The following is a 27,952-nucleotide window of genomic DNA, read 5'->3' as shown; positions in this document are numbered from 1 at the left end:
CTGGATTGTGTGCCACAAGTTTATTACTTAATAAATATTCTGTGGTTTGATGTGCTGTATTGTATTTTTAATATATCCTGATGAGAAAAACAATCCTAAGACATCCTGTAAGAATCAGACACGATTGAATAAGAAGGAGAACGACTCCATGAAACTGTATTTGGCATCAGTAAGATTCTTCTGCCAGTTTTCTCGAAAGCGAACCATTCCTGGTCTACAGAGGAAGAAAAACAAACACTTTTAAAGTATTTTTAAATCAAAAGCTTTTAAAATCAAACAAAGGGGATTTCCTGTTTACTCTTTTATATTCTTAGTAAGCAAGAAGCCTCTTTTATTGGCGGGGGAGGGGAGGTAGCTAGGGTTCTCTATATCCTTTACTGTTTCTTAAGCCCAGTCAATGAAAGGATTAATGAGCTTATATGTAAAGATACTTTAAGAGAGCTGCTATAAAAGGAATTATTATACATAAGTTAATTTTATGTGATATTGAAATTTTCCATAGAAACAATAGACATGACCCAGTTTGTCCCCACCCCACTGCAGCAACTAATCCTCAAGCTTATAATGAATGAAAAACCAGACACTAAGAAAAATAATTTTCCAGAACAATTTCAGCCCATTCTAATGGGGTTGGTGGTCCAAAGAAGAAAAGTGACCATTACATGAACTATCTGTTGTTGTGCAACTGATGGATTCCTGGAGTGTAATGACCTTTCTCCCATCCTTTTAAAACAAACCTCCAAATGTTCATTACCTGTGAACTAATGCTTGGTGGTCACCTACATAAAAAACACCAATGGGTGCATCCTAAAAAAGAGAAGGACAACTGTTAGCGCAGACCAGTCATACCAACTCTTTTTGCTTTTTTCGAGACGGAGTCTTGCTCTGTCTCCAAGGCGTAAGTGCAGTGGCATGATCTCAGCTCATTGCAACCTCCGCCTCCTAGGTTCAAGTGATTCTCCTGCCTCAGCCTCCCGAGTAGCTGGGTTCGTAGATGCCCACCACCATGCCCAGTTAATTTTTTTATTTTTAGTAGAGCCAGAGTTTTACCTTGTTACCCAGGCTGGTCTCGAATTCCTGACCTCAGGTGATGCGCCTGCCTCAGCCTCCCAAACTGCTGGGATTACAGGCATAAGCCACCACGCCCAGCCCAATCATACCAACTCTTAATTCCTTCCGTACACTTGCCCATATGCATACTCTTGAATTTCTAGAATTCATCTTGCTTATGAATTGGGATTCTATAGGTGATAGTTTTTTGTCACTTTAAACCTCTGTTCCCCAAAATATCTTTTTGACAACAAATACCTTAAGAATCTTTACATAAATTGGAAATAAGTTGGGACAGGCTTGTGCTCCTCATTAATAGGAGTGTAAGTCATTAACCTTCTTTACATGCTCCACTTTACTCAACTGACAATCTCTACCTCTTAGGAATGGCGTGAGAATGAATTAATATAGATGAAAAGGTTTGAAACATTTTTAAAGCAGCATAATCATGTAGGTTGTACTATTATCTCAGTAGTCCCTCCCATCCTTGCCTCCAAAATTATACTTGGAATTTTGAGCAAGAGCCATTCTCCCAAGACTTCTCTCTGTGTGGTCTCTGGTGTAGTCTTGTTCCCCTCCACCAATCTCACTTCCTGACCTCTGACCTGGCCAGTTAGCAAGACAGCTGGTAGAGGGATATATGACCAGAAGTAAGATCTCCACATACCGCACCTCTTTAGGTTACCGCAGGATCCAAACGCTCTGAATAGGCGTTTCTACTAGGATAGGATGCATATAGGACATAGATGGCTCACTGACTGTGGTCATATACAAAGCCTTAACATCAGGCCAAGGTGCAAATAACTTTTGGGAAAGGATGGGAAGGCAAAGAGGAAATAAAATGTTTATGTCTGTTGTGTTTCAGGCATGCTTGGTACCAGCCCTGCTCCTCTGATGACCATTCCCCTAGATTCATGGATGTTATTTTGGCTCTTTTCACACCAGCTATCAAGTTAACATATTTCTTATTCATGGTCTACCTAGTGGATACCAGCAATCATTCTCTCAAGTATTTATTGAGTGCCTACTATTTGCCAGGCCTTGTTTTACAGGAAGACAAAAATCCCAGCCTTCATGGAGCTTACATTCTGGTGGAGGGAATAGACAATAATCAAACAATTATAGGGCTGGGTGTGGTGGCTCATGCCTATAATCCCAGCACTTTGGGAGGCCGAGGCAGGCAAATCACCTGAGGTCAGGAGTTCGAGACCAGCCTGGCCAACATGGCGATACCCCATCTCTACTAAAAATACACAAATTAGCTGGTTTTGGTGGCATATGCCTGTAGTCCCAGCTACCCAGGAGGCTGAGGCAGGAGAATCACTCGAACGCAGGAAGCAGAAGTTGCAGTGAGCCAAGATCACGCCACTACACTCCAGCCTAGGAGACAGAACGAGACTCCATCTAAAAACAAAAACAAAAGCAAAAAACAATTATATAGAATATGAAAAGGTGGTAAGTGCTATGGAGAAAAAGCATAGGAAAGTGAGTGAAAGAGGAGGTGAGGGAGCAGGCAATTCACATGCCTGGGGAGAGTGTTCTCGTCAAAAGAAACACCAAGTGCAAAGGCCCTGAGGCAGGACTATACCTGACTTATTTGAGGAGAAGCAAGATCAGAATGGCCAGAGCACAGTGAGAGGGAAGGAGTAGTGGGAAAGCATAAGTAACAAGGGACCAGATCACACAAGGCCTTGTAGGCCCTTACTACTGAAAGCTGGTCTCTAGGCCTGCAGCCTCAGCATGGCCTGCCAGCTTGTTAGTTCTGCACTCCAGCCTAGGAGACGGAACGAGACTCCATCTAAAAACAAAAACAAAAGCAAAAAACAATCTCAAGCCCTACCCCAGACCTGCTGAATCAGAATCTTCATTTTAACAAGATCCCTAAGTAATTTGTACAAACTTTGAATTAATTTCCTTCTTTCTTTCTTTTTTTTTTTTTTTTTTTTGAGACAGAGTCTCACTCTGTCACCCACGTTGGAGTGCAATGGCACCAGCTCAGTCACTGCAACCTCCACCTCCTGGGTTCAAGCCATTCTCCTGCCTCAGCCTCCCAAGTAGCTGGGACTACAGGCATGAGCCACCAGGCCCGGCTATATTTTTGTGTTTTTCTTTTCTTTTTTTTTTGAAATGGTGTTTCACTCTTGGTGCACAGGCTGGAGGGCAATGGTGCGATCTCGGCTCACCACAACCTCCGCCTCCTGGGTTCAAGCGATTCTCCTGCCTTAGCCTCCCAAGTTGTTGGGATTACAGGTGTGAGCCACCATGCCTGGCTAAGTTTGTACTTTTAGTAGTGATGGGGTTTCTCCGTGTTGGTCAGGCTGGTCTGGAACTCCCGACCTCAGGTGATCCACCCGCCTCAGCCTCCCAAAGTGCTGGGATTACAGGTGTGAGCCACTGCACCCGGCCTAATTTTTGTATTTTTAGTAGAGACGAGGTTTCACCATGTTGGCCCGGCTGGTCTTGAACTCCTGACCTCAAGTTGATCTGTCCACCTTGGCCTCCCAGAGTGCTGGGATTACACACATGAGCTACCATGCCCTGCCAGCACTTTAAATTTTGAGAAGCACTTTTGGAAAGTTTTTTTTTTTTTTTTTTTTTTTTTTTTTTTTTTTTTTTCCCCTTGGAGACGGAGTCTCGCTCTCTCGCCCAGGCTGGAGTGCAGTGGTGCAATCTCAGCTCACTGCGACCTCTGCCTTTTGGGTTCAAGCAATTCTGCTGCCTCAGCCTCCTGAGTAGCTGGGATTACAGGCATGCACCACCATGCCTGGCTAATTTTTGTATTTTTAGTAGAGATGGGGTTTCCCCATGTTGGTCAGGCTGGTCTCGAACTCCTGACCTCGTGATCCGCCCGCGTCAGCCTCCCCAAGTGCTGGGATTACAAGCATGAGCCACCGCGCCTGCACTTGGAAAGTTTTAAACAGAGGAATGGGCCAGGTGTGGTGGCTCACACCTGTAATCCCAACACTTTGGGAGGCTGAGCCAGGTGGATCACTTGAGCTCAGGAGTTCAAGACCAGCCTGTGCAACACAGCAAGACCTTGTCTCTACGAAAACTAAAAAAAAAAAGCCAGGCGTGGTGGTGCATGCCTGTAGTCCCAGCTACTTGAGGGGCTGAGGCAGGAGGATCGCTTGAGCCCAGGAAGTAGAGGCTGCAGTGAACCCTGATCATGCCACTGCCCACCAGCCAGGGTGAGAAAGTGAGACCCTGTCTCAATAAGTAGATAGATAGATAGATAGATAGATAGATAGATAGATAGATAGATAGACAGACAGACAGATGTAGATAAAACAGGAATGACAGAAATTTGTTTTACAGCCAGGTGTGGTGTCTCATGCCTGTAATCCCAGCACAAAGTTTGCTGGGCATGGTGGTGTGCACCTGTAGTCCCAGCTACAAGGAAGGCTGATGTGGGAGGATCACTTGAGCCTGGGATGTCAAGGCTTCAGTGAGCTCTGATTGTACCACTCTACAACCTGGATGACAGAGCGACTCTGTCTTAAAAAAAAAAAAAAAAGAGAGAGAGAGAGAGAGAAGTTTGAGAAGCACTTTTGGAAAATTTTAAACACAAAAGTGACAAATTTGTTTTACAGCTGGGCCGGTGGTTCACACCTGTAAGTCCAGCACTTTGAGAGGCTGAGGCAGGATAGCCTGAGGCCAGGAATTCAAGACCAGCCTGGGTAACAAAGCAAGATACCATCTCTTAAAAAGAAAAAGGAAAAAGAAAAAAATTTGCTTTACAAGACTCACTCAGGCTGGCTGCAACATTGAAAAGAGACATGATGAGGGCAAGGGTGGAAGCAGAGAGACTGATTAGGAGGCTACTGACATAATCTTGGTGAGAGAGGATGGTGTCTTGGACCAGAATGATAGGAGTGGAGTAGTAAGAAATAGTTAGGGGGCCAGGCGCGGTGGCTCACGCCTGTAATCCCAGCACTTTGGGAGGCCGAGGTGGGTGGATCACTTGAGATCAGGAGTTCGAGACCAGCCTGGCCAACATGGTGAAAACCCATCTCTACTAAAAATACAGAAATTAGCCAGGCATTGTGGTGCACGACTGTCATCCCAGCTACTTGGGAGGTTGAGACAGGAGAATCACTTGAACCCAGGAGGTGGAGGTTGCAGTGAGCCAAGATTGCACCACTGCACTCCAGCCTGGGCAATAAGAGTGAAACTCTATCTCAAAAAAAAAAAAAAAAATTGTTGGATTCTGGATATATTTTTGAAAGTAGAGCCAATAGGATTTCCTAATAGATTAGATGAGGGATATGAGAGAAGAGTCAAGGATGACATCAAGGATTTTGGCCATTAACTAAGATGAAGACTGCAACTAGATAGGCTTGGAAGGGAAAATCAGAAGTTCAGTTTTACATGCAATACATTAGATGTTTATTAAACATTCACGTGGGACGGGTCTGTGCTAGAGATACAAATTTGGGGATCATAAGCTCTAGGTGGCATTTAAAGCTATGAGACTGGATGAGATAACCACAGAACAGAGTATAGAGAAGAGGTCCAAGGTCTGAGTTTCAGGACATTCCAACATGAAGAGGTTGGTATGAGGCAGGGAAACTACCAGTAGAGGCAGACTGTGAAGGAATGGTCAGTGAGGCAGGAGGAAAATCAGGAAAGTATGTTGTTCTAGAAGCCAAATGGAAAGTTTCATGGAGCGGGGAGTGATCAGCTATGGCAAGTGCTGTGCATAGGCCAGTGAGATAAGGACAGAAGTATGACTATTAAATTTTGCAAAAATGGGGTTGTTGATGACCTTGACAAGAGAAGTTTCCATTCTCACTGAAGCCTCACTGAAGGGAGAAAAAGAAGAACTTACCGGCGGTTTGGTTTTGGAGACCTTCATGGTGAAGTAGGTACCAGCAGAGATTCGTGCTACAGGTAGCCCAGCAGTTGAGATACTCCAGTGTACATAGTAGATGTATAGGAAGCTGTGAATTAAGTCTTTCCTCTCTATAAACTCTACGCCGTGTGCCCAGCATTTTTTAGAAACACACTTCTGTTTCATAGAAAAAAGAAAAAGCACACAGAAAAAGAAAAGCCTTCTGTTCAAGTCCTGTAGATAAATGCAGCATGGCTGGGTGCAGTGGCTCATGCCTGTAATCCCAGCACTTTGGGAGGCCGAGGCAGGAGGATTACTTGAGGCCAGGAGTTCCAGACCAGCCCGGGCAATGTAGCAAGACCCTATCTCTACAAAACAAATTTAAAAATTAGCCAGGCATGGTGGTACGCAACCTTAATCCCAGCTACTGGGGAGGCTGAGGCAATAGGATTACCCGAGTCCAGGAGTTTGAGGCTGCAGTGAGCTGTGATTGCACCACTACACTCCAGTCTGGGTGACAGAGCAAGACCCTATCCCTAAAAAAACGAATAAATAAAAATAAAGGATAAGTGTGGCATATAACAATTGGGGTTACAGCTCTGTTCTGGAGTCTGCTCCTTTTTTTTTTTTTAGGAGATGGAGTCTCTGTTGCCCAGGCTAGAGGGCAGTGGCATGATCTCGGCTCATTGCAACCTCTGCCTCCTGGGTTCAAGCGATTCTCCTGCCTCAGCCTCCCGAGTAACTGGGATGACAGGCATGCGCCACCATGCCCAGCTAATTTTTGTATTTTTGATAGAGATGGGGTTTCGCCATGTTGCCCAGGCTGGTCTCAAACTCCTGAGTTCAAGTCTTCCACCTGCCTTGGCCTCCCAAAATGCTGGGATTACAGGCATGAGCCACCACGCCAGCAAGGACACACACTTCGATGTCTAAGTGTACATACACACAGATGTTGCTTCAGACCCCCTTACAGGAGGCAGGTTCAATTAATTGGAAAATAATTAGAAAGTGATTAGAACACTTGTTCTGCTCACCCCAGGAGACCTAAATGTGTGACTGGAAAGTAACGAGGCTGACTTTAGCCATTTGTGAAAATCCAACTCACTTAATTGTAGCCATAGGTGGTATATAAAGTAAGTTCAGGGAGGCAATAGAATAATCCACATCCTACAGAAAGGAGGGATTCCTTGTTTGCACCCTTAGAGAAGCTTCCCCCTTTTCTTTTTAAAATTTTATTTTATGTATTTATTTATTTTAGAGACCAGGTCTTGCTATGTTGTCCAGGCTGGCCTTGAACTCCTGGGCTCGAGCAATCTGCCTGCCTCAGCCTACCAGAGTGCTGGGATTACAGACATGAGCCACCACTGCTGGGCGCTTCCCCATTTCAAGGCACAAATCTTCGCAGTGATGAGAGTTGAGAAACAAAGTATTCCTTGGGATGTCTCCTTTGGGCCTATTCTTGGAGTTGAGATGGGAATACAGTCCCACCGCTGCGGATTCTAATACATAGGGCCAAACTTTTCGATCCACAGTTGGTTAAATCCATGGGTGGGGGACCGACTAAGGGACTTGAGCACACGTGGATTTTGATATGCATGGGGGGATCCAAAAACGTATTCCCCTGCAGATATGGAGAGCCAACTGTACACAACTAAAGTTAACTACATTATTGAATGTAGCATTTAGGCTGGGCACAGTGACTCATGCCTGTAATGCCAGCACTTTGGGAGGCCGAGGTGAGCGGATCACTTGAGGTCAGGAGGTTGCAGTGAGCCAAGATCATGCCATTGCACTCCAGCCTGGGCAACAAGAGTGAAATTCCGTCTCAAAAAAAAAAAAAAAAAAAAAAAGTAGCATTCATTCAGTTCTTCATTCCTTCCTTCCTTAATTAATTCATCTATTTTTTATTAACCTTCAATCATATCTATACTACCTGAAATGTGTCTCAAATCTATCCATTCTTCTCCAGTCCCACTGCCACTGCTCTACTTCAGCTCTCAGTGTTTCTCACCTGGACTTAGGCAATAACCTATCTAGACTCTGTTGTCCTCAACCTCACTTCTCCAATCCCCCACCCACAATGAAGCCAGAGTTACTTTCCTTAAGCACAGCTTCAGTCATATCTGCTCGGCTCAAAAACCTCCCTGGGCTGGGCACAAGCTTGGTGGCTCATGCCTGTAATCCCAGCACTTTGGGAGGCTGAGGCAGGCAGATCACCTAAGGTTAGGAGTTCGAGACCAGCCTGGCCAACACGGTGAAACCCTGTCTCTACTGACAATGCAAAAATGAGCCAGGCGTGGTGGTGGGGGCCTGTAGTCCCAGCTACTTCTCTACATTCTCAGAGGCTGAGGCATGAGAATCCCTTGAACCCAGGAGGCAGAGGTTGCAGCGAGCTGAGATCACACCATTGCACTTTGGCCTGGGCGACAAGAGCAAAACTCCAACTCAGAAAAAAAAAAAAAAAAAAAGCAACCTCCCGCAGCTCCCCATTGCCTGCCAAACAAAATGAAAATGTTTCACTGTGTCATTTAAGACCTCCCACAATGGCCAGGCATAATGTAATCCCAGCACTTTGGGAGGCTGAGGCAGGAAGATCGCTTGAGCCCAGGAATTTGAGACTGCAGTGAGCTATGATTGTGCCACTGCACTCCAGGCTGGGCAACTCCTTGTCTCAAAAAAAAAAACAACAAAAAACAGTTTCATGTCACACTTTTCTCAACAAAATGCTCATATTCCCATCAAACTATAACTAGCACTATTCCCCATGTTTACACCATGCTTTTGATCCGGCTGTTGTAATTTCCTGAGAAGCTTCTCTCTATCACCTACTTGATAAATTCTGTTTTCAAAACTACCACCTCCAAGAAGTCTTTCTGATCCCTCTTCCAACCAGATGTGACTTCACACCCTTTCCCTTTGAACGCTGGTGGAACTTGTTTTCTGCCTCTCTTATGGCACTTGAGACTTCCCCCCCATAGTACAGCCATAAGGAACTGTCTGCGTTGTAGTCTCCATATTAAAAATTTTCTTTTCTTTTGTTTTGAGACGGAGTCTCACTCTGTCACCCAGGCTGGACTGCAATGGCACCATCTCGGCTCACTGCAACCTTTGCCTTCCAAGTTCAAGCAATTCTCCTGCCTCAGCCTCCCTGAGTAGCTGGGATTACAGGCACCCACCAGCACACCCAGCTAATTTTTGTATTTTTAGTAGAGACAGGGTTTCACCATGTTGGTCAGGCTGGTCTTGAACTCCTGACCTCAAGTGATCTGCCCACCTCGGCCTCCCAAAGTGCTGGCATTACAGGCGTGAGCCACCGTTCCCGGCCAATATTAAAACATTTCTAACAGGGCTGACTTATCTGTAAGGCATAGTAGGCTCAATACCTAGGGCCCACAAAAAAATGTGTTCATTTCTTTTAAAATTAGAAGAAAAAGGCCGGGCACAGTGGCTCATGCCTGTAATCCCAGCACTTTGGGAGGCCGAGGAGGGCGAATCACCTGAGGTCGGGAGTTCGAGACCAGCCTGACCAACGTGGAGAAACCCAGTCTCTACTAAAAATACAAAATTAGCCCAGCGTGGTGGCACATGCCTGTAATCCCAGCTACTCGGGAGGCTGAGGCAGGAGAATCGTTTGAACCCGGGAGGTGGAGATTGTGGTGAACCGAGATCGCACCATTGCACACCAGCCTGGGCAACAAGAGCAAAACTCTGTCTCAAAAAAAAGAAGCAGAAAATATGAATTTTAGGGTCATGATTATATTCATCTTTATACCAGTGCTGTCTTGAGTTTTTCCATATTTTGAGGGAGAAAGGGGCCTACAAAGGGAAGAGTGCCTAGGGCCCACAGAAGTCAAAATGCATCCCTGATTCCTGGCACAGGGCCTTGGATTTCACAGGTATTCAACAAATTCAATTCAACTGAACCTCCTTGGGCTGGCTCTCGGGGCACCAGAAGCTTCTGAATCAAAGAATAGCCTGAATTAAGATGAAGGCTTACAGAAGGAAGGAATTGGGAGAGTCTAACAAATCCCAATAATGTGGAGAGGGAGTACAGGAGGAGACATCAAAAAGATTTCAGGCCCTCCTTTAAAAAAAATGTAGGCTGGCCTTTTGCCTCAGCTTATTTCAAACTTGTACCCAATTGGCTGTTTCTGTCCAGAGAGGAGCACTGAACTCGAGATTCCTTGAGATCAGGAGCTGTGTATTCTTTCATGCATCATTATTCCTTTTTTCTGAGACAGGGTCTTACCCTGTCACCTAGACTGGAGTGCAGTGGCACGATCATGGCTCATTGCAACCTCCCCAGGTTTAAGTGATCCTCCCACCTCAGCCTCCCAAGTAACTGAGACTACATACAGGCATGCACCACCACACCTGGCTAATTTTTGTATTTTTTGTAGAGATGGGGGTCTCCCTATATTGCCCAGGCTGGTCTCGAACTCCTGGGCTCAAGTGATCCACTGGCCTCGGCCTCCCAAAGTCATTATTCCTTCCTTTTTTTTTTTTTTTTTTTTTTTTTTGAGACAGAGTCTGTCTGTCTTCCAGGCTGGAGTGCAATGATGTGATCTCAGCACACTGCAACCTCCGCCTCCTGGGTTCAAGCGATTCTCCTTCCTCAGCCTCCCGAGTAGCTGGGATTACAGTTGCTCACCACCACGCCCAGCTAATTTTTGTATTTTTACTAGAGATTCAGGCTGGTCTCGAACTCCTGACCTCAGTTAATCCGCATGCCTCGGCCTCCCAAAGTGCTGGGATTATAGGCATGAGCCACCACGCCTAGCCCTTCATTATTCCTTTTAATGAAGGGGCCCAACAGTCAACCTCTTATGGCTCATTGGAGCACGCCCCCCTTTTTTTTTTTTTCTAGATGAAGTCTCGCTCTGTCATCCAGGCTGGAGTACAGTGGCGTGATCTCAGCTCACTGCAACCTCCACCTCCTGGGTTCAAGTGATTCTTCTGCCTCAGCCTCTTGAGTAGCTGGGATTACAAGTGTGTACCACCACATTTGGCTAATTTTTGTATTTTTAGTAGAGGTGGGGTTTCACCATGTTGGCCAGGCTGGTCATGAACTCCAGACCACAGGTGATCCACCTGCATCAGCCTTCCAAAGTTATGGGATTACAGGCATGAGCCACTGCACCCAGCCAGAGCATGCCTTTTTTTTTTTTTTTTCAGCTGTTCTATATTACTCAATATACTTTTCTAGCCCTAATGTTTAATCTGTCACACAATCACAGACTTTATAACATTGAATTGGTCCCTAGAGATAATCTAATGCAGCCCTTCACTTTGCGGATGAGGATACCAGGGCCTAGAAGTGGGTAGGGACAGTCTAACACAATAAACTGGGACTGGTACCCAGGACTCCTGAGCAGCGTGCTCAGTGCTTTCTCTACCCCACCAGAAGCCTCAGTTCTAAGAGTCTCTTCTTCTCAGCTTGGCTCTTAATGGATTTTCCCCCCCTTTTGTGAATGAAGGCAGTCTTACACATGACATTAAATTTAACTATTTTCATCAGGCGAATCTCCTCCCATTTTTATCCGTGTGCAGGCAGCAGACTTTTATGTAGCAGCAGTGAGTGTGTTTTGTGATTTTTACATAATACTGCTTCATATACTCACTTCTAGGAAACAGTATCTCACTGTACTACTCGATCATGGATGGCTTAGCCAGCTACATACTACTGGACACTCAAAATCAATAGACACATGGAAGTACATGCACAAGGCAAAAAACAATGAAAAAAAAAAGTCTGCACAAAACTGTTATCCATGGTAAGTCACCTTTGGGGTAATAGAAATGGGTATTATGGGTAATTTCATTTTCTAATTTGTATCTTTTTGATCACTGGGCATTTTTTTCCACTGGGCATTTTTTATAGTGATTTTTTTTATTATAAAAGTAATTTTAATTGTGTGAGGTGATGGGCATTCTCTGATTTTTCTTTTATAAGGAACCCATTTGTATATTCCTGTTGCCAGACTGTGTTCCTGAAGAGAATGAACCAACTTGGCCATTGGCAATGTGTAAGTGTTCCCTCCCCACAACTATACCATCCTTCTTCTTTTTTTTTTTTTTTTTCTCCGATGGAGTCTTACTCTGTTACCCAGGCTGGAGTGCAGAGGCGCGATCTCAGCTCACTGCAACATCCGCCTCCCAGGTTCAAGTGATTCTCCTGCCTCAGCCTCCCAAGCATCTGGGATTACAGGTGCATACCACCACACCCAGTTAATTTTTTTGTATTTTTGTAGAGACAGGGTTTCACCATGTTGACCAGGCTGGTCTCAAACTCCAGACCTCAAGTGATCCGCCTGCCTCGGCCTCCCAAAGTGCTGGGATTACAGGCGTGAGCTACCGCGCCCAGCCTGTACCAGCCTTCTGATACCAGGTTTAATTATTCATATTCACATTGTAGTATCTTAAAATCATTTGAATTTGTATTTTTAAATAATAATAAAAGTCTGCATTATTTTTGTCATCCAAAGTACTTTTCCTGGGTCAGTAGAAGCTGATGAGAAAAAACAAATAAGAAAAAAAAAGTACTTTTCCTACTATGGTGGAAAGAATATATCAGATAGAACTGGCTGGGTGCAGTGGCTCACACCGGGTGCAGTGGCCACTGCCAGTGACTGGCAGTAATCTCAGCACTTTAGGAGGCCGAGGCAGGAGGACCACTTGAGGCCAGGAGTTCAAGACCAGTCTGAGCAACAAAGTGAAACCTCATCTCTACAAAAAACTAAAAAATTTACTCAGCCATGGTGCTATGTACCCATAGTCCTAGCTACTCAGGAGGCTGAGGCAGGAGGATCACTTGATCCCAGGGGTTTGAGGCTGCAGTGAGCCGAGATTGTGCCACTGCACTCCAGCTTGGGCGACAGAGCAAGACTCTGTCTCAATAAATAAATAAATAAATATTTTTTTAAAAGAATATATCAGGCCGGGCACGGTGGCTCATGCTTGTAATCCCAGTACTTTGGGAGGCCGAGGTGTGCGGATCACTTGAGGTCAGGAGTTCAAGACCAGATTGGCCAACATGGTGAAACCCCATCTCTACTAAAAATGCAGAAATTAGCCAGGCATGGTGGCAGGCACCTGTAGTCCCAGCTACTCGGGAGCCTGAGGCAGGAGAATCCCTTGAACCCAGGAGGCAGAGGTTGCAGTGAGCCAAGATGGAGCCACTGCACTGCAGCCCTGGGTGACAGAGAAACGCTCTGTCTCACAAAAAAAAAAAAAAAGTATATCAGACAGACATGTGATCATAACTTCATTTTGCTGCTCAATCAGAGAGAGGTTGGGCAATTTGTGCAAAGTTCTCATCTTTTAAATGGGTACACTGATATACCCACACACAGTTTTGTTGTGAGGATTAAATGAGATAATGCATGATGATGTGCACTGCAGTGCTTAACATATAGCAGTACTCAGTAAATGGCAACTCTTAATTTACCATCCCCTGATGTGTAGTGGACCCTGGGAAGTTGGCAATAAGCTTGAGAAAGCTCTCCATCAGAAATGCCTCACACTTTGGCCGGGTGCGGTGGCTCACGCCTGTAATCCCAACACTTTGGGAGGCTGAGGTGGGTGGATCACCTGAGGTCAGGAGTTCAAGACCAGCCTGGCCAACATGGTGAAGCCCTGTCTCTACTAAAAATAAAAAATAAATTAGCCTGGCATGGTGGCAGGTGCCTGTAATTCCGGCTACTCGGGAGGCTGAGGCAGGAGAATCACCTGAACCCAGGAGGTGGAGGTTGTAGTAGGCCGAGATCGCACCATTACACTCCAGCCTGGGTGACAAGAGTGAAACTCCGTCTCAAAAAAAAAAAGGGCTGGGTGCGGTGGCTTATGCCTGTAATTCTAGCACTTTGGAAGGCTGAGGCAGGTGGATCACGAGGTCAGGAGATCGAGACCATCCTGGCTAACACGGTGAAACCCCGTCTCTACTAAAAATACAAAATATTGCCCAGCGTGGTGGCACGCGCCTGTAGTCCCAGCTACCCGGGAGGCCGAGATAGGAGAATCACTTGAACCTAGGAGGCAGAGAGTGCAGTGAGCCAAGATCGCGCCACTGCACTCCAGTCTGGGTGACAGAGTGCGACTCCATCTCAAAAAAAAAAAAGAAAAGAAAGAAAGAAATGCCAGGCATGCTGCATTAGTGGGGCTGGGAACAGGGCGATTTTACATCATGAGCTAATATAACATATTTAGCTTTTCAGTCATTTACTTTTTAATTGTCTCTATCCTCACAACAGCCCTACAAAATAGGTAAGACAAATCCTTTGACCTGGCTCTTCATCTGTGAAGAAATATGGTAATGCGATAATAAATCCCTTCATGTATTCAACACAGAGTTATTGAGCATCTGTGTACCTGACATTGCTAGGGGCTGGGAACAGAGCAGTGAACAGAAACCTGCCCTCATAGACCATATGGTCTGGTGGTGGAAGACAGGCAGTAGTACAAGTAAATAGACTCTAGTATCTTAGGCAGAAAGAAGTGCGGAGGGAAAATGAGTCAGAGAAGTGGAGAGGGTTGTGATTTTAGATGAAGTGGCCAAGAAAAGCCTCAATGAGCAGGTGATATTTTTTAACAAAGATCTGAAGGGAGGTAAAGCAGTGAGCCATGGGTATATATCTTAGGGGAGAGGGTTCCAGGCAGAAGGAACAGCAAGAGCAAGGGTCCTGACAGGGGAACATGCCTGGCAGTCGAGGAACAGCAAGGAGGCAAGTGTGGCCGAGGGAAGAAGGTGAGAGTGGGGAAGGAGTGATGGGAGCTGAACCATAAGTTGGAAGGGGAAAGGGAACTCAGATCATATTGGGCCTGATAGACCATTGTCACGACTTAATTTTGCCTTTTACTCAGAATGACCAATGGGATTTGCAAGGGAAATTTTTCCTACTTGCTATGTGTTCCATTCTAGTTTGATTCAGGAACCCTGAGTGCAGTAGGCGGGGGCCTTTGCCCAACCCCAAATGGAGATGTGCTCCACAGCAGGAAGGCTCAAGAATAACTTGCACCATTCATCTTCACTATGCTCAAGATACCCCTCCTAATGAGAACGGTGAGTGGTGTCCGCTGGAGCATAGAGGGAGTGGAGCCAGAAATCCCTGACTTTTCCTCCTTCACACCTGACCAGGCCTTCCTAAGGCCTGGGAAACTGCCCTGAGGGCTGTAGGCTTTGAGGGGCTGGCCTGGGGAACAGAGACAGCTGGAACTTTTCCCAGGGGTAGAGGAGTTCGCCTCCACCAATTTCAACTGGTCTCTGTTCCATAGAAGCACAATGAGAAGGATTTCAAGCCATTCTTTCTTTCTTTTTTTTTTTTTTTCTGAGACAGGGTCTTACTCTGTCACTCAGGCTGACTGCAGTGGCGCAACACAGCTTACTGCAGCCTCGACCTCCTGGGCTCAAGTGATCCTCCCACCTCAGCCTCCTGAGTAGCTAGAACTATAGGTGCATACTACCACGCCTGGCTAATTTTTTTTTTTTTTTTTTTTGAGACGGAGTCTTGCTCTGTTGCCCAGGATGGAGAGTGCAGTGGTGTAATCTCGGCTCACTGCAACCTCTGCCTCCTGGGTTCAAACGATTCTCCTGCCTCAGCCTCCCAAATAGCTGGGATTACAGGCACCCACCACCATGCCCAGCTAATTTTTGTATTTTTAATAGAGACGGGGTTTCACCATATTGGCCAGGCTGGACTTGAACTCCTGACCTTGTGATCTGCCTGCCTCAGCCTCCCAAAGTGTCAGGCTTACAGGCATGAGTCACTACGCCCGGCCTAATTTTTTAGTTTTATAGAGATGGAGTCCCACTATGTTGCCCAGGCTGTCTCAAACTCTTAGCCTCAAGTGATTGATTCTCCCGTCTTGGTCTTCCAAAGTGCTGGGATTACAGATGTGAACCACTGCACCTGGCCTAAGCCATTCTCCTTTATTCACTCACCAGTTACGCAAAGTAATCCAGGGCCTTCTCAGCAAAGCTGCCAGGATGAGCCACACAAAGAAGTCAGAGTCAGACACAGGCAGAAAAACAAAGGAATTCATGGGATTGTACATCTTACTATGCAGGCAATATATTCCAAAGCCAAATTAAAAAGTCTTTTGATCCATCTGCATGCCCTCTGTTAACAGGAGCATTCTAAAGTTGGTGGTGGAGGCCAGGTGCAATGGCTCACACCTGTAATCTCAGCACTTTGGGAAGCCAAGGCAGGAGGATCCCTTGAGGCCAGGAGTTTGAGGCCAGCCTGGGCAACATAGCGAGACCCTGTCTCTACAAAAAATTAAAAATTAGCCAGGTGTGGTGACACACGCCTATCTACTCGGAAGGCTGAGTTGGGAAGATTGCTTGAGCCCAGGAGTTCAAAGCTGCAGTGAGCTAGGATCGAGCCCCTGCACTACAGCCTCGGTGACAGAGTGAGACCCTGTCTCTAAAAAAAAATAAAATAATGGTGGTGGAGAACTCCTATTTTGGATGAGCATCTCCCTTAGGCCACTAGGCCCCCATTTAATGCACTAGCATGGACAAATTACTTAAGTAGGAAGAGCAGATTTTCCCAGGGAAATGTAAGGTTAGAATGATACAGACACAGGGAAAATGATTGTGATTGTGCATTTCACCTTCAAAGGCTATCCCACCTTGATTTTGGAACTGAGATAGAGACGATGTTTACTTATTCTAGTCACCCCCTTTGATACCATCTCCTAGATTTTCCAGACTTCAAACTTTTGATCTGCTGAGAGTCTCTTTATTGTTCTTCACACTGGTGTACCATGCTGGAGTGGTCGGCCTAACTTACCGAAAAATATTCGTCAATTTGTTTACGACCCTTTTCCACAGTGAATTCACCGTGAGTCATCCACTTGATGTTTTTCAAAGGGTTTTGCTCCTCTGCAAAAAAAAAAAAAAAAAAAAAGGTGTGAATTTGTTAGTTGCCCCGTAGTATGGTGCTATATGAGACAGTTATTTAGGCATCCAAACAAACAGGATTTCTACCTTCCACAATCTTAACAGCATAATTGATGACATCCTCAACCAAAGCTAGAGCTACTTGAGTCAATTTATCCTCGTAGTCCTTATCTTGTGTATTCGGCATTGTTTGGCTTGCGGCTTTGTTATCCTCATCCATTGCTTTCTGACTTGTTGAATTTTGAGTCTCACTCATTTGCTTTTTCCTGGGGAAGAAAAGAAGTTACTCACTGCGTGCATGTGTGTGTACACACATGTGAATGCACTCATATAAGTACAGACCATCTCTTGAAGAATCACAAGAGACAGTAAGCAGTAATTGCCTCTAGGGAGGGGATTGGGGGTTTAAGGGTAGGAGTCAGACCTGTGCCTGGCTGCTGAGATCTACTTTTCCTGAAAACCAAGGATTCTCACATTCTCAAAACCATAATGAGGCCCGACATGGTGGCTCACGCCTATAACCCCAGCACTTTGGGAGCCCAAGGCGGGTGGATCACCTGAGGTTGGGAGTTCAAGACCAGTCTGACCAACATAGTGAAACCTGGTCTCTACTAAAAATACAAAATTAACCGGGCGTGGTGGCGGGTGCCTGTAATCCCAGCTACTCGGGAGGCTGAGGCAGGAGAATGGCGTAAACCCGGGAGGCGGAGCTTGCAGTGAGCTACTGCACTCCAGCCTGGGCGACAGAGCGAAACTCCGTCTCAAAAAAAAAAAAAAAACAAAGAAAGTTGAAATAATGAGCATCCTCCTATTGTATCTGACTTTAATGGCCTTGCTTTCTGTTGTTCCACCATTAGTATGATGCTGGTTTATGGTTTGAGATGTATCACATCAAGAAAACATTCGTCTGTTCCTGTTCTAGTAAGATTTTTATCATAAATGATAGCTATAATCTTCCAGATGCCTTTAACGTGTATTGACAATGTGAAATTTTGTGTTCCTAGGGCTGTAAACATGGGTCCATCACAGAGCTAAAAGTCTTTGCTCATTTTCAATTTTTTTTACATCTTTTCCCTTGAGTCTTAAATCCTTTCTTTTCTTGCTACTGTTTAAGTCTTTTTCCTTATTAAAAAATTGCTTATTTCCAGCACAGCTTTAAATTCCTTACAGGTGGCCGGGTACAGTGGCTCAAGCCTGTAATCCCAACACTTTGGGAGGCCAAAGTGGGAGGATTGTTTAAGTGCAGGAGATTGAGATCAGCCTGGACAACATACCAAGGCCCCATCTCTACAAAAGTTTAAAAAATTAGCCAGGCATGGTGATGTGTGCCTGTAGTCCCAGCTTTCTACTCACAAGGCTGATGTGGGAGAATCACTTGAGCCTGGGAGGTTGAGGCTGCAGGGAGCTGTGATCTCACCACTGAACTCCAGTCTGGGTGACAGAGCGAGACCCTGTCTCAGAAAAAATTAAAAATATGGCCAGGCACGGTGGCACATGCCTGTAATCCCAGCAATTTGGGAGGCCGAGGCAGGCGGATCACCTGAGGTCAGGAGTTCAAGACCCACCTGGCCAACATGGCAAAACCCCATCTCTACTAAAAATACAAAAATTGGCCTGGGCCAGGTGTAGTGGCTCATGCCTGTAATCCCAGCACTTTGGGAGGCCGAGGCAGGCGGATCACCTGAGGTCAGGAGTTCAAGACCCACCTGGCCAACATGGTGAAACCCCATCTCTACTAAAAATACAAAAATTAGCCAGGCATGGTGGTGGACACCTGTAATCCCAGCTACTCAGGAGGCTGAGGCAGGAGAATCACTTGAACCCAGGAGGCAGAGGTTGTGGTGAGCCGAGATCGTGCCACTGCACTCCAGCCTGGGTGACAGAGCGAGACTCTGTCTCAAAAAATAAAAAATAAGTATGTTGCAAGCAGTCCTTCCATTGGGTGGAAGGGCTACATGAAAGTGGATATCTCTCTCCAAAGGGAGCTATTTTTCTATAAATAACAGCTCCCAATTTGGGGGTGTTTAATGTGCTATGTTTCATTTAACTGTCATCACAGCCCTATGAAAGAGTGCGCTGGGCATCTTCCATTTGCCCTTCCAAATCCACTGTCCTTGCATCTCCCCCTGTTTCCTGCCCTGGAAAACTAACCTGACTGCACCCATAAATGGTGCCCTCTGGCTTCTAGGGGGTTCCACACAATAAGGAGATCAGGAAGTCAAAATATATGTTCCTGGTGGTTTTCCCCCTGCAAGTTGGCTGATGGCTGGCTGCATGAAGTCCCCAGTGTCTTTCAGGGCAGCGCTCTCCCAGCTTCTAAGTGTGGTAAGGGTAAGCATTCTCTCCCCTCAACCTTTTAGGCCCACTGTTACTAGCCCCAGCGAGCTGCACCTTCCTCTGTTGCCCTGCACTCTGGCCACACTTTTGTAAATATTCCCTTACTTAACCCTTCTGCAGCTGTCTTCATTTTAATACACCAACAGTTTCCTACAGGAACCCTGAGTCACAGATAGAGGGCCTATTGCTGCCATGTAAAAATGAGGAAACTGAGCTGTACACCCACACTGTCTGGCTCCACAGCCCATGCTCTCAACTGTGCTGCTCTTCTCCCTCCAAGATTCAGAAAGAGTAGTAGGGCCCTATTTGCATATTTTCTTTCTTTCTTTCTTTCTCTTTCTTTCTTTCTTTCTTTCTTTTTTTCTTTTTTTCTTTTTTTTTTTTTTTTTGACAGAGTCTTGCTCTGTCGCCCAGGCTGGAGGGCAGTGGCAACCTCTTCCTCCCGGGTTCAAGCGATTCTGCTGCCTCAGCCTCCCGAGTAGCTGGGATTACAGGCGCCCGCCACCATGCCCAGCTGATTTTTGTATTTTTAGTAGAGATGGGGTTTCACCATCTTGGCCAGGCTGGTCTTGAACTCCTGACCTCCTGATCCACCCGCCTCAGTCTCCCAAAGTGCTGTGATTACAGGCGTGAGCCACCACGCCCGACCTTATTCTCACATTTTCATCTAGAGTCCAGTGACCCACTCTCTCTCTCTGGGAGCCTCTTTCACAAAAGGCAACTTTTTCTTTGTTGTTTTTTTTTTTTTGAGACAGAGTTTTCACTCTTGTTGCCCAGGCCGGAGTGCAATGGCGAAATCTCGGCTCACTGCAACCTCTGCCTCCCAGGTTCAAGCAATTCTCCTGCCTCAGCCTCCCGAGTAGCTGGGATTATAGGTGTCCGCCACCATGCCCGGCTAATTTTTGTATTTTTAGTAGAGACGGGGTTTCACCATGTTGGCCAGGCTGGTCTTGAACTCCTGACTTCAGGTGATCCACCTGCCTCAGCCTCCCAAAGTGCTGGGATTACAGGTGTGAGCTACTGTGCCCGGACAAAGGGCAACTCTGTTTCCTTTATTGACATCATCACTGGTCCCAGGGGGTAGTAGATACCACAAAAGGCAACCTGGCTCCCACAGCCATCAGTTCAAGAACCATGGGGACAGCCTTTGAACATCCCTGAAATAATGTTGGCCATTGTTCATTTAAGCTTTTTTTTTTTTTTTTTTCTTTTTTTTTTTTCCTGTTTTTTCTCTTGAGATAGGGTCTTGCTCTGTCACCTGGGCTGGAGTGCAGTGGTGCAATCACAGGTAGCTGCAGCCTCAACTTCCTAGGCTCAAGTGATCCTCCCACCTCAGCCTCCTGAGTAGTTGGGACTAAAGGCCTATACCACCACACCTGGCTATTTTTTTTTTCTTTTGAGACAGAGTCTTACTCTGTCACCCAGACTGGAGTGCGGTGACACAATCTCGGCTCACTGCAACCTCTGCCTCCTGGGTTCAAGAGATTCTCCTGCCTCAGCCTCCTGAGTAGCTGGGATTATAGGTGGGTAAATACAAAATACACGTGTTGTAAATACAAAAATATGCCCAGCTAATTTCTGTATTTTTAGTAGAGATGGGGTTTCACCATATTGGCCAGGCTGGTCTTGAACCCCTGACCTTGGGTGATTTGCCCACCTCAGCCTCCCACCGTGTCCTGCCTACACCAGGCTATTTATTTTATAGTTCTCAGTATGTTGCCCAGATTGATATTAGCATTTTTAAGCTCAGTTTGCCTCTGCCCCAGTTCCCTGTTGCTGCAGCTGGAGGTAGACAGGATCATCTGCTGGAGGACACAGAGCATTTCCAGGCTGCCCACTCCAGAGCAGCCAGAGGCTAAAGGGTGGGCAGTGAGGAGCCTAAAGACCCTTAACACTAGAGAACTGACTCTCCCTAGCCCTTACTTAGGCCATGCCAATTTGGCCAGAGCAACCTGCTATAAACTCTGTAAAGACAACTGCACAAAGGTTTTTGGGTAAATTGGTAATTTCAATAGACTTTGGTAAGGTAGCCATATATTAACTTGATCCTTTAGAAAATTGTCCATTTGCGCCGGCTGCAGTGGCTCACACCTGTAATCCCAGCACTTTGGGAGGCCAAGGTGGGTGGATGACCTGAGGTCGGGAGTTCAAGACCAGCCTGATCAACATGGAGAAGCTCCGTCTCTACTAAAAATACAAAAAATTAGCCGGGTATGGCCAGGTGCGGTGGGTCACACCTGTAATCCCAGCACTTTGGGAGGCCAAGGTGGGCGGATCACGAGATCAGGAGCTCGAGACCATCCTGGCTAACATGGTGAAACCCCGTCTCTACTAAAAATACAAAAAATTAGCTGGGCGTGGTGGTGAGCACCTGTAGTCCCAGCTACTTGGGAGGCTGAGGCAGGAGAATGGCATGAACCCGGGAGGCAGAGTTTGCTGTGAGCCGAGATCTCGCCACTGCACTCCAGCCTGGGCAACAGAACGAGACTCCACCTCAAGAAAGAAAGAAAAAGAAAGAAAGAAGGAAAGAAAATTGTCCATTTGGGGCCGGGCGCGGTGGCTCACACCTGTAATCCCAGCACTTTGGGAGGCCAATGTGGGAGGATTACCTGAGGTCAGGAGTTTGAAACCAGCCTGGCCAACATGGCAAAACCCCGTCTCTACTAAAAATACAAAAATTAGCCGGGCATGGTGGTGCATGCCTGTAGTCCCTGCTACTCGGGAGGCTGAGGCAGCAGAATGGCGTGAACCCAGGAGGTGGAGCTTGCAGTGAGCTGAGATCGCGCCACTGTACTCCAGCCTGGGCGACAGAGCGAGACACTGTCTCAAAAAAAAAAAAAAAAAAAAAAAAGGAAAGGAAAGAAAATTGGTAACTTGGACATTCAGTAACTTTGCTTTCAGCAAATTGCCTATTGATAAATTGATGAGAAGTCAAATCTGTGACCTCCAACACGAAGCACATGGGGTGTGTGCTTTATGCATGGAAGGACCTCCTTAAGACTTTCCCTGGGGAGCCCGTGCTCCAACAGGAGAGGGAAGATGGGGAGCAGTGCCCAGGAAGAAGCTCAATTTTTACCCTCACACATCTGTGGGCACACACCATTCTTAAGCCACCCTCCCACTGGCCTCTCTTAGTTATTTTTCTTCCCTTCCCTCCCCTCCTCTCCCCTCCCCTCCCCCTCCCCTCTCCTCCCCTCTCCTCCCCTGCCCTCCCCCTCCCTCTCCCCTCTCCTCCCCTGCCCTCCCCTCCCCTTCTCAGAGGCCAAATAGGCAGGGTGGGTGGAAAGAGAAGGGGGAATGGTAATGTTTGGGATCTGGGTGATGAATAGGGAGAACCACTGCAAGTCCTTTCTGTGGACTCCCCCATCCCGGAGAAACCCCAGTACCGGAGTGAGCAGATCTTCTTTGCTTGGAACAGGAGCAGTGGTAGGTAGCTGGGGATGTCTCAGGATTCTCTCAGTAGCTTCTCTCAGATTGCCAGATGGAATGTTTGCAAGTGCTGCCAAGGAAACAACAATTTCAACCAATGGGAAGCATAGCCTACATGTTTCTGACTGCTTATGTTAATAACGGAGGGTAAGATGGGAGGGGGTGAGGGAAGGAGGGGAGAGCCAATCACAGCAACTGTCTGACCGCAATAATAGGACCAAACTGTGGTAGCTATACCTAGCTTCTCTTCAGCTGAAGATGAGCTTGCAGGGCCATGCCAGGAAGAACAGTGATGATAAGCCTCACAGCTGGTATGTATTGGGCATCCCTATGATATGCCAGTCACTGTGTTAAACCTTCAGTGTCTGAAGTCATTTACTCCTCACAATAGCATTATGAGGTAAGTATTAGTATTTGCATATTACAGTTGAACAGACTGAGGCACAGCAAGTACTGTCCCAAACTCAAACTCCAAGCTGTCTGACTTCATTGGCTGAGCTTTTACTTTTTCATTTCCAAATTCTGAGGTTAGGACTTCCCATGTGTACTTCATTGCTTTGCAAACCAAAAAGTTGTCTGAAACAGGTCTCAATTTACCAGTTTATTTTGCCAAGGTTAAGGATGTGTCTGGGAGACAGGTCTGTGCCTTTCTCCAAAGATGACTTTGAGGGCTTCAGTATTTATTTATTTATTTGTTTGTTTGTTTATTTAAAGACAGGATCTCACTGTCACCCAGGCTGAAATGCAGTGGCACAGTCATGGCTCACCCCAGCCTCGACTGCCTGGGCTCAAGTGATTCTCCCACCTCAGCCTCCCAGGTAACTGGGACTATAGGTGTGCCACCACCACACCTGGCCAATTTTTAAATTATTTATAGAGACAAGGTCTCACTCTGTTGCCCAGACTGGTCTCGAACTCCTGGGTTCAAGCTATTCTCCTGCTCCAGCCTCCCAAAGTACTGGGATTACAGCCATGAGCCACCTCACCCGACCAGGCTTCAGGTTTTGTTTGTTTGTTTTGAGACGGAGTCTCGCTCTTGTTGCCCAGGTTGGAGTGCAGTGGCGCGATCTCGGCTCACTGCAACCTCTGCCTCCCGGGTTCAAGCGATTCTCCTGCCTCAGCCTCCCAAGTAGCTGGGATTACAGGCACCCACCACCATGCCCAGCTAGTTTTTGTATTTTTAATAGAGACAGGGTTTCACCATGTTGGTCAGGCTGGTCTTGAACTCCTGACCTTAGGCGATCCATGTGCCTCGGCCTCCCAAAGTGCTGGGATTACAGGTCTGAGCCACCACGCCCAGCCCAGGCTTCAGTATTTAAAGGAGAAATGCAAGGGCAGGTGCAGTGGCTCACGCTTATAATCCCAGCACTTTGGGAGACCAAGGCAGATCACTTGAGATCAGGAGTTGGAGACCAGCCTGGCCAATATGGTGAAACCCCGTCTCTACTAAAAATACAAAAATTAGCTGGGCATGGTGGCGGGCACCTGTAATCCCAGCTACTCGGGAGGCTGAGGCAGGAGAATCGCTTGAACACGGGAGGCAGAGGTTGCAGTGAGCCGAGATCGCGCCACTGCACTCCAACCTGGGCAACTAGAGCGAGACTCCGTCTCAAAAAATAATAATAATAAATAATAATAAAGGGGAAATGCAAGCTTGAGGGAAGAGAGGGAAGGTATGGTCACATTATTGAATCCACATGTTGCAAGAGAAAAAGAGCAGGTAGGGGAATCAATTACATATCCCTCTCCTGCTCATTAAATCAGCACTTTACATAAGATATAGTAAACATAGAGTAGCTACAGGTGAAGATATTTAACCTGTTATTTGTAGCTGTCTGCTCAGGAACAAAAGGAAAGGCAGCTTCTTGCATGACTCAGCTTTCAGTTTAATTTTTTTTCCTTTTGGCAGAGTGAATTGGGGTCCCAAGTTTTTATTTTCCTTTCACAGCTTTCAAAGATGTCTTTTATGAATCAAAGATGAAAGAGATATAGTGCTTATCAGCTTATACTCAGGAACAATTTAACATTTTTCTTTCTCAGTTCCCTTGCCTATAAAATGGGGTTAATAACAACGCCTACAGAATAGGGGTTTTCTGGGGATCAAACCAGATAATTCACGTGAAGACCAAGAACAATGCCTGCTACATCATAATCTCGCTCTATAATGATTAGATAGCCTTTCTTTTCTTTTTTTTTTTTTTTTTTTGAGATGGAGTTTTGCTCTTGTTGCCCAGGCTGGAGTGCAGTGGCACTATCTCGGCTCACTGCAACCTCTGCCTCCCAGGTTCAAGTGATTCTCCTGCCTCAGCCTCCTGAGTAGCTGGGATTATAGGTGCCCGCCACCACGCCCAGCTAATTTTTGTATTTTTTTGTGGGGACGGGTTTTTGCTATGTTTCCCAGGCTGGTCTTGAACTCCTGAGTTCAAGGGATCCGCCAGCCCCAGCCTCCCAAAGTGCCGGGATTACAGGTGCGAGCTACCACACCGGGCCAGGATTTTTTTTTCCCCCTTGTTTTGTTTTCATTTTTCTTTTGGTTGGGGGAGGGGAGAGATGGGGTCTCACTGTCACCCAGGCTGGAGTGCAGTGGTGCGATTACGGCTCACTGCAGCCTCCACCTCCTGGACTCAAGTGATCCTCCCGCCTCAGCCTCCCAAGTAGCAGAGACCACAGGCACACACCACCACGGTCAGCTAATTTTTTGTAGAGGCTAGGTCTCACTATGTTACCCAGGTTGGTCTCGAACTCCTGACCTCAAGCGATCCTCCTGCCTCAGCCTCCCAAAGTGCTAGGATTACAGGGGTAAGCCACCCCAACGGGCTGGGAGTAGGATTCCTTATTGCCCAGAGGAGGCAAAATGCTTTCATGGAGGGAACCTGGAGAGATTTCCCAGCAGATTAGAAAGGCTCCTTCTTTGAAGCAGAAGCTTAACTTCTGTGTCCAGAACTTTACCTCTTTTTTTTTTTTTTTTTTTTTTTTTTTTTTTGAGACAGAACTTTACCTCTTACCCGCAGCCAAGCCCCTTACTGAAATGCACAAATTTTGGTTTCCAGGGCTCTATAGGTCGAGAGGTCTTTTGAATCCTCACGCAGCGCGGAGGACAGGTTCTTCCACACTACTCCCTGCTCAGATGCTAGTGCAGGTATGAGTGGAGAAAATGGCTTGCAAGCCGCGATGGAGGGGAGAGCTGGGAGGAGCAGGTGGGGCAGAGCAGGAGAAGCTGGCTAGAGGCTTGCCAAGCTCAGCCCCTCCCTCCTCGGGAAGAAAACAGACTTGGCTGCTTGGGAAGCCGTAACTCCCACCCGACTCCCCACACCCCGCGCCACACCCCCCGCCACACCCCCGCCACGGGCCTCTGGAAGCATCCGGACTACGGGGGGGCAGGGAGGCGGCGCCGGCTGCCGGCTGGCGCGTGGTCCAGCGATGCGCCCGCGTTGTTCTGAAAGAACGTGTAGACTGCACCAAGACGCGCCGCCCCAATAACAAAAATGAGCCTAGCGTGGCGGCGCACTTCTGTGGTCTCAGGTACTTGCGAGGCTGAGATGGACGATCACTTGAGCCCGGGAGGTCGAGGCTACAGTGAGCCATGATCGTACCACCGCATTACAGCCTGGGCGACAGAGCCAGAGCCTGATGCAGGCCTGGCCACGTGGAGTGCGTCCTCTCCGTTCCCCAGGAGCCGATGGGCGGGGCGGGTCGCAAGTACACTGACCTACTGTCCTGGGCTTTCCGAGGCTGCCGGGAGCTAGACAGACCGCCAGGGGGCGAGAGGGCCAGCGCCTCCCTAGTCCTGCCTGTGGGGAGTGGAGGGGAGGGGGGAATTTGTATCAAGGATGTCGTGCTCATTAGAGAGAACTGCTTTGGAGAGCCTTGCAGATCCACACACTCTACTCTTTTTTTTTTTTTTTTTTTTTTTTAGTTGGAGTCTCACTGTGTCGCCCGGGCTGGGGTGCAGTGGCGTGATCTCGGCTCACTGCAACCTCCGCCTCCCGGGTTCAAGCGATTCTCTTGTCTCAGCCTCCCAACCGCACTCAGCTAATTTTTGTATTTTCAGTAGAGACGGGATTTCACTATGTTTGTCAAATTGGTCTCGAACTCCTGACTACAAGTGATCCGCCCGCCTCAGCCTCCCAAAGTGCTGGGATTACAGGCATGAGCCATCGCACCTGGCCCACACTCTCTTAGCTTCTTCTTTTTTCTTCTTCTTTCTTCTTTCTCCTTCCCCTTCTTTTTTTTTTTTTTTTTTTTTTTTTTTTTTTTTTTTTTTTGAGACAGAGTCTTATTCTTGTCGCCCAGGCTGGAGTGCAATGACACGATCCTGGCTCACTGCAACCTCCTCCTCCCGGGTCCAAGCGATTTTCCTACTTCAGCCTCCCGAGTAGCTGGGATTACAGGCACGCACCACCACACCCTGCTAATTTTTGTATTTTTAGTAGAGACAGGGTTTCGCCATGTTGGCCAGGCTGATCTCGAACTCCCGTCCTCAACTGATCTGCCCACCTTAGCCTCCCAAAGTGCTGGGATTACAGGTGTGAGCCACCGCACCTGGCCTAGTTTCTTCTTGAACTGAAGAAAATCCAGGGAGATGCCCTAGGCAGGGGTAGTCTACATCACAGGACAAGGAAGAGAGGACAGAGCCCTCTCTTGGGACTCCACACCCTGGGCCTTGAATTATACTCTTTTCCACCTATGCCTCATTTTCATTCCCTCTCAGTTTCTTTCCTCTCCTCCCGTTATACTCTCATGCTCACCCTTTCACCCCTTCCCTTATTTTTTCCCCTTCTTTCTCTTCTACCAATCTCTAGCAAGGCTGATGCCACTTAGCCACAAACCTAAGCTAAACGCTGACATTCTCTGCTTGTCAGATGAACCCAGTTGGCCACCATGTATCTTTTAAGGGACTGTAAAGTGCGCAGGTGGCAGGAATTGTGAGAAGTAAAACTGACTTAAGACGAGGTTCCCACCCTCGATGCACTTACAATGTAGTTGGGAAGACAAAGTGTGTTCACATGAAAAAATAGCAAGTAAGTCAAAGCAGGGGACAATGAAATGCTTTCTTACCCAAAACATGAGGCATGTTGGATTTGGGCAGGTTCTGTTACCAGTAGAGGGTCTTTACTGCAAATTGTCCAGGTTCTTGGCGTTTTGAACAAAGAATTGGACGAAACGCACAGCAAAGCCAGGAAAGAAAGAAGCAAGGAAAGCAGAGATTTATTGAAAGTGAAAGTATACTCCACAGTGTGAGAACGGGCGGAGCAGTGGCTGAAGGGCCCTGATACACAATCTTCTGGGGTCCAAATACCCGCTAGAGGTTTACCATTGGTCACTTGGTGTTCACCCCTATGTTCATGAAGTTGCAGCCCACAATCAGAGCCTGAAGTGAAGTTACAAAGGTCACACTCCTATGC

General features: G+C 46.9%; 1 protein-coding gene across 5 annotated transcripts; it reads right to left on the bottom strand.

Annotated features, from left to right (window-relative positions):
• Nucleotides 1–5: 5 nt before the first annotated feature.
• AKAP14 (A-kinase anchoring protein 14) lies at nt 6–27,746 on the bottom strand. 5 transcript variants are annotated; one of them, XM_077987483.1, is made up of 7 exons: nt 27,606–27,746; nt 22,505–22,617; nt 16,869–17,047; nt 16,672–16,763; nt 5,879–6,058; nt 755–807; nt 7–214 (listed from the first exon to the last, which is right to left on the bottom strand). In XM_077987483.1, the coding sequence occupies exons 3-7, from the start codon at nt 17,035–17,037 to the stop codon at nt 115–117; spliced, it is 594 nt and encodes a 197-aa protein (XP_077843609.1). In that variant the 5' UTR covers nt 17,038–17,047; nt 22,505–22,617; nt 27,606–27,746; the 3' UTR covers nt 7–114. The 5 variants fall into 5 exon arrangements, with proteins under 5 accessions (NP_001180654.1, XP_077843609.1, XP_077843610.1 ...); XM_077987484.1 differs by lacking the exon at nt 27,606–27,746 and adding an exon at nt 25,546–26,193; XM_015128098.3 differs by lacking the exon at nt 27,606–27,746 and adding an exon at nt 22,785–22,879.
• Nucleotides 27,747–27,952: the final 206 nt, after the last annotated feature.

This window comes from Macaca mulatta, chromosome X, assembly GCF_049350105.2.
Source record: "Macaca mulatta isolate MMU2019108-1 chromosome X, T2T-MMU8v2.0, whole genome shotgun sequence".
Taxonomy (NCBI): domain Eukaryota; kingdom Metazoa; phylum Chordata; class Mammalia; order Primates; family Cercopithecidae; genus Macaca; species Macaca mulatta.
This window is presented reverse-complemented; position numbering and strand designations above follow the sequence as displayed.

Coding starts and splice junctions, on each gene's coding strand:
- AKAP14 (XM_077987483.1), bottom strand. CDS start 17,037: ATGAGTGAGACTCAAAATTCAACAAGTCAGAAAGCAATGGATGAGGAT. Junction 16,764..16,868: donor TGCTGTTAAGATTGTGGAAG/GTAGAAATCCTG, acceptor TTTTTTTTGCAG/AGGAGCAAAACCCTTTGAAA. Junction 6,059..16,671: donor AAATTGACGAATATTTTTCG/GTAAGTTAGGCC, acceptor TCTATGAAACAG/AAGTGTGTTTCTAAAAAATG.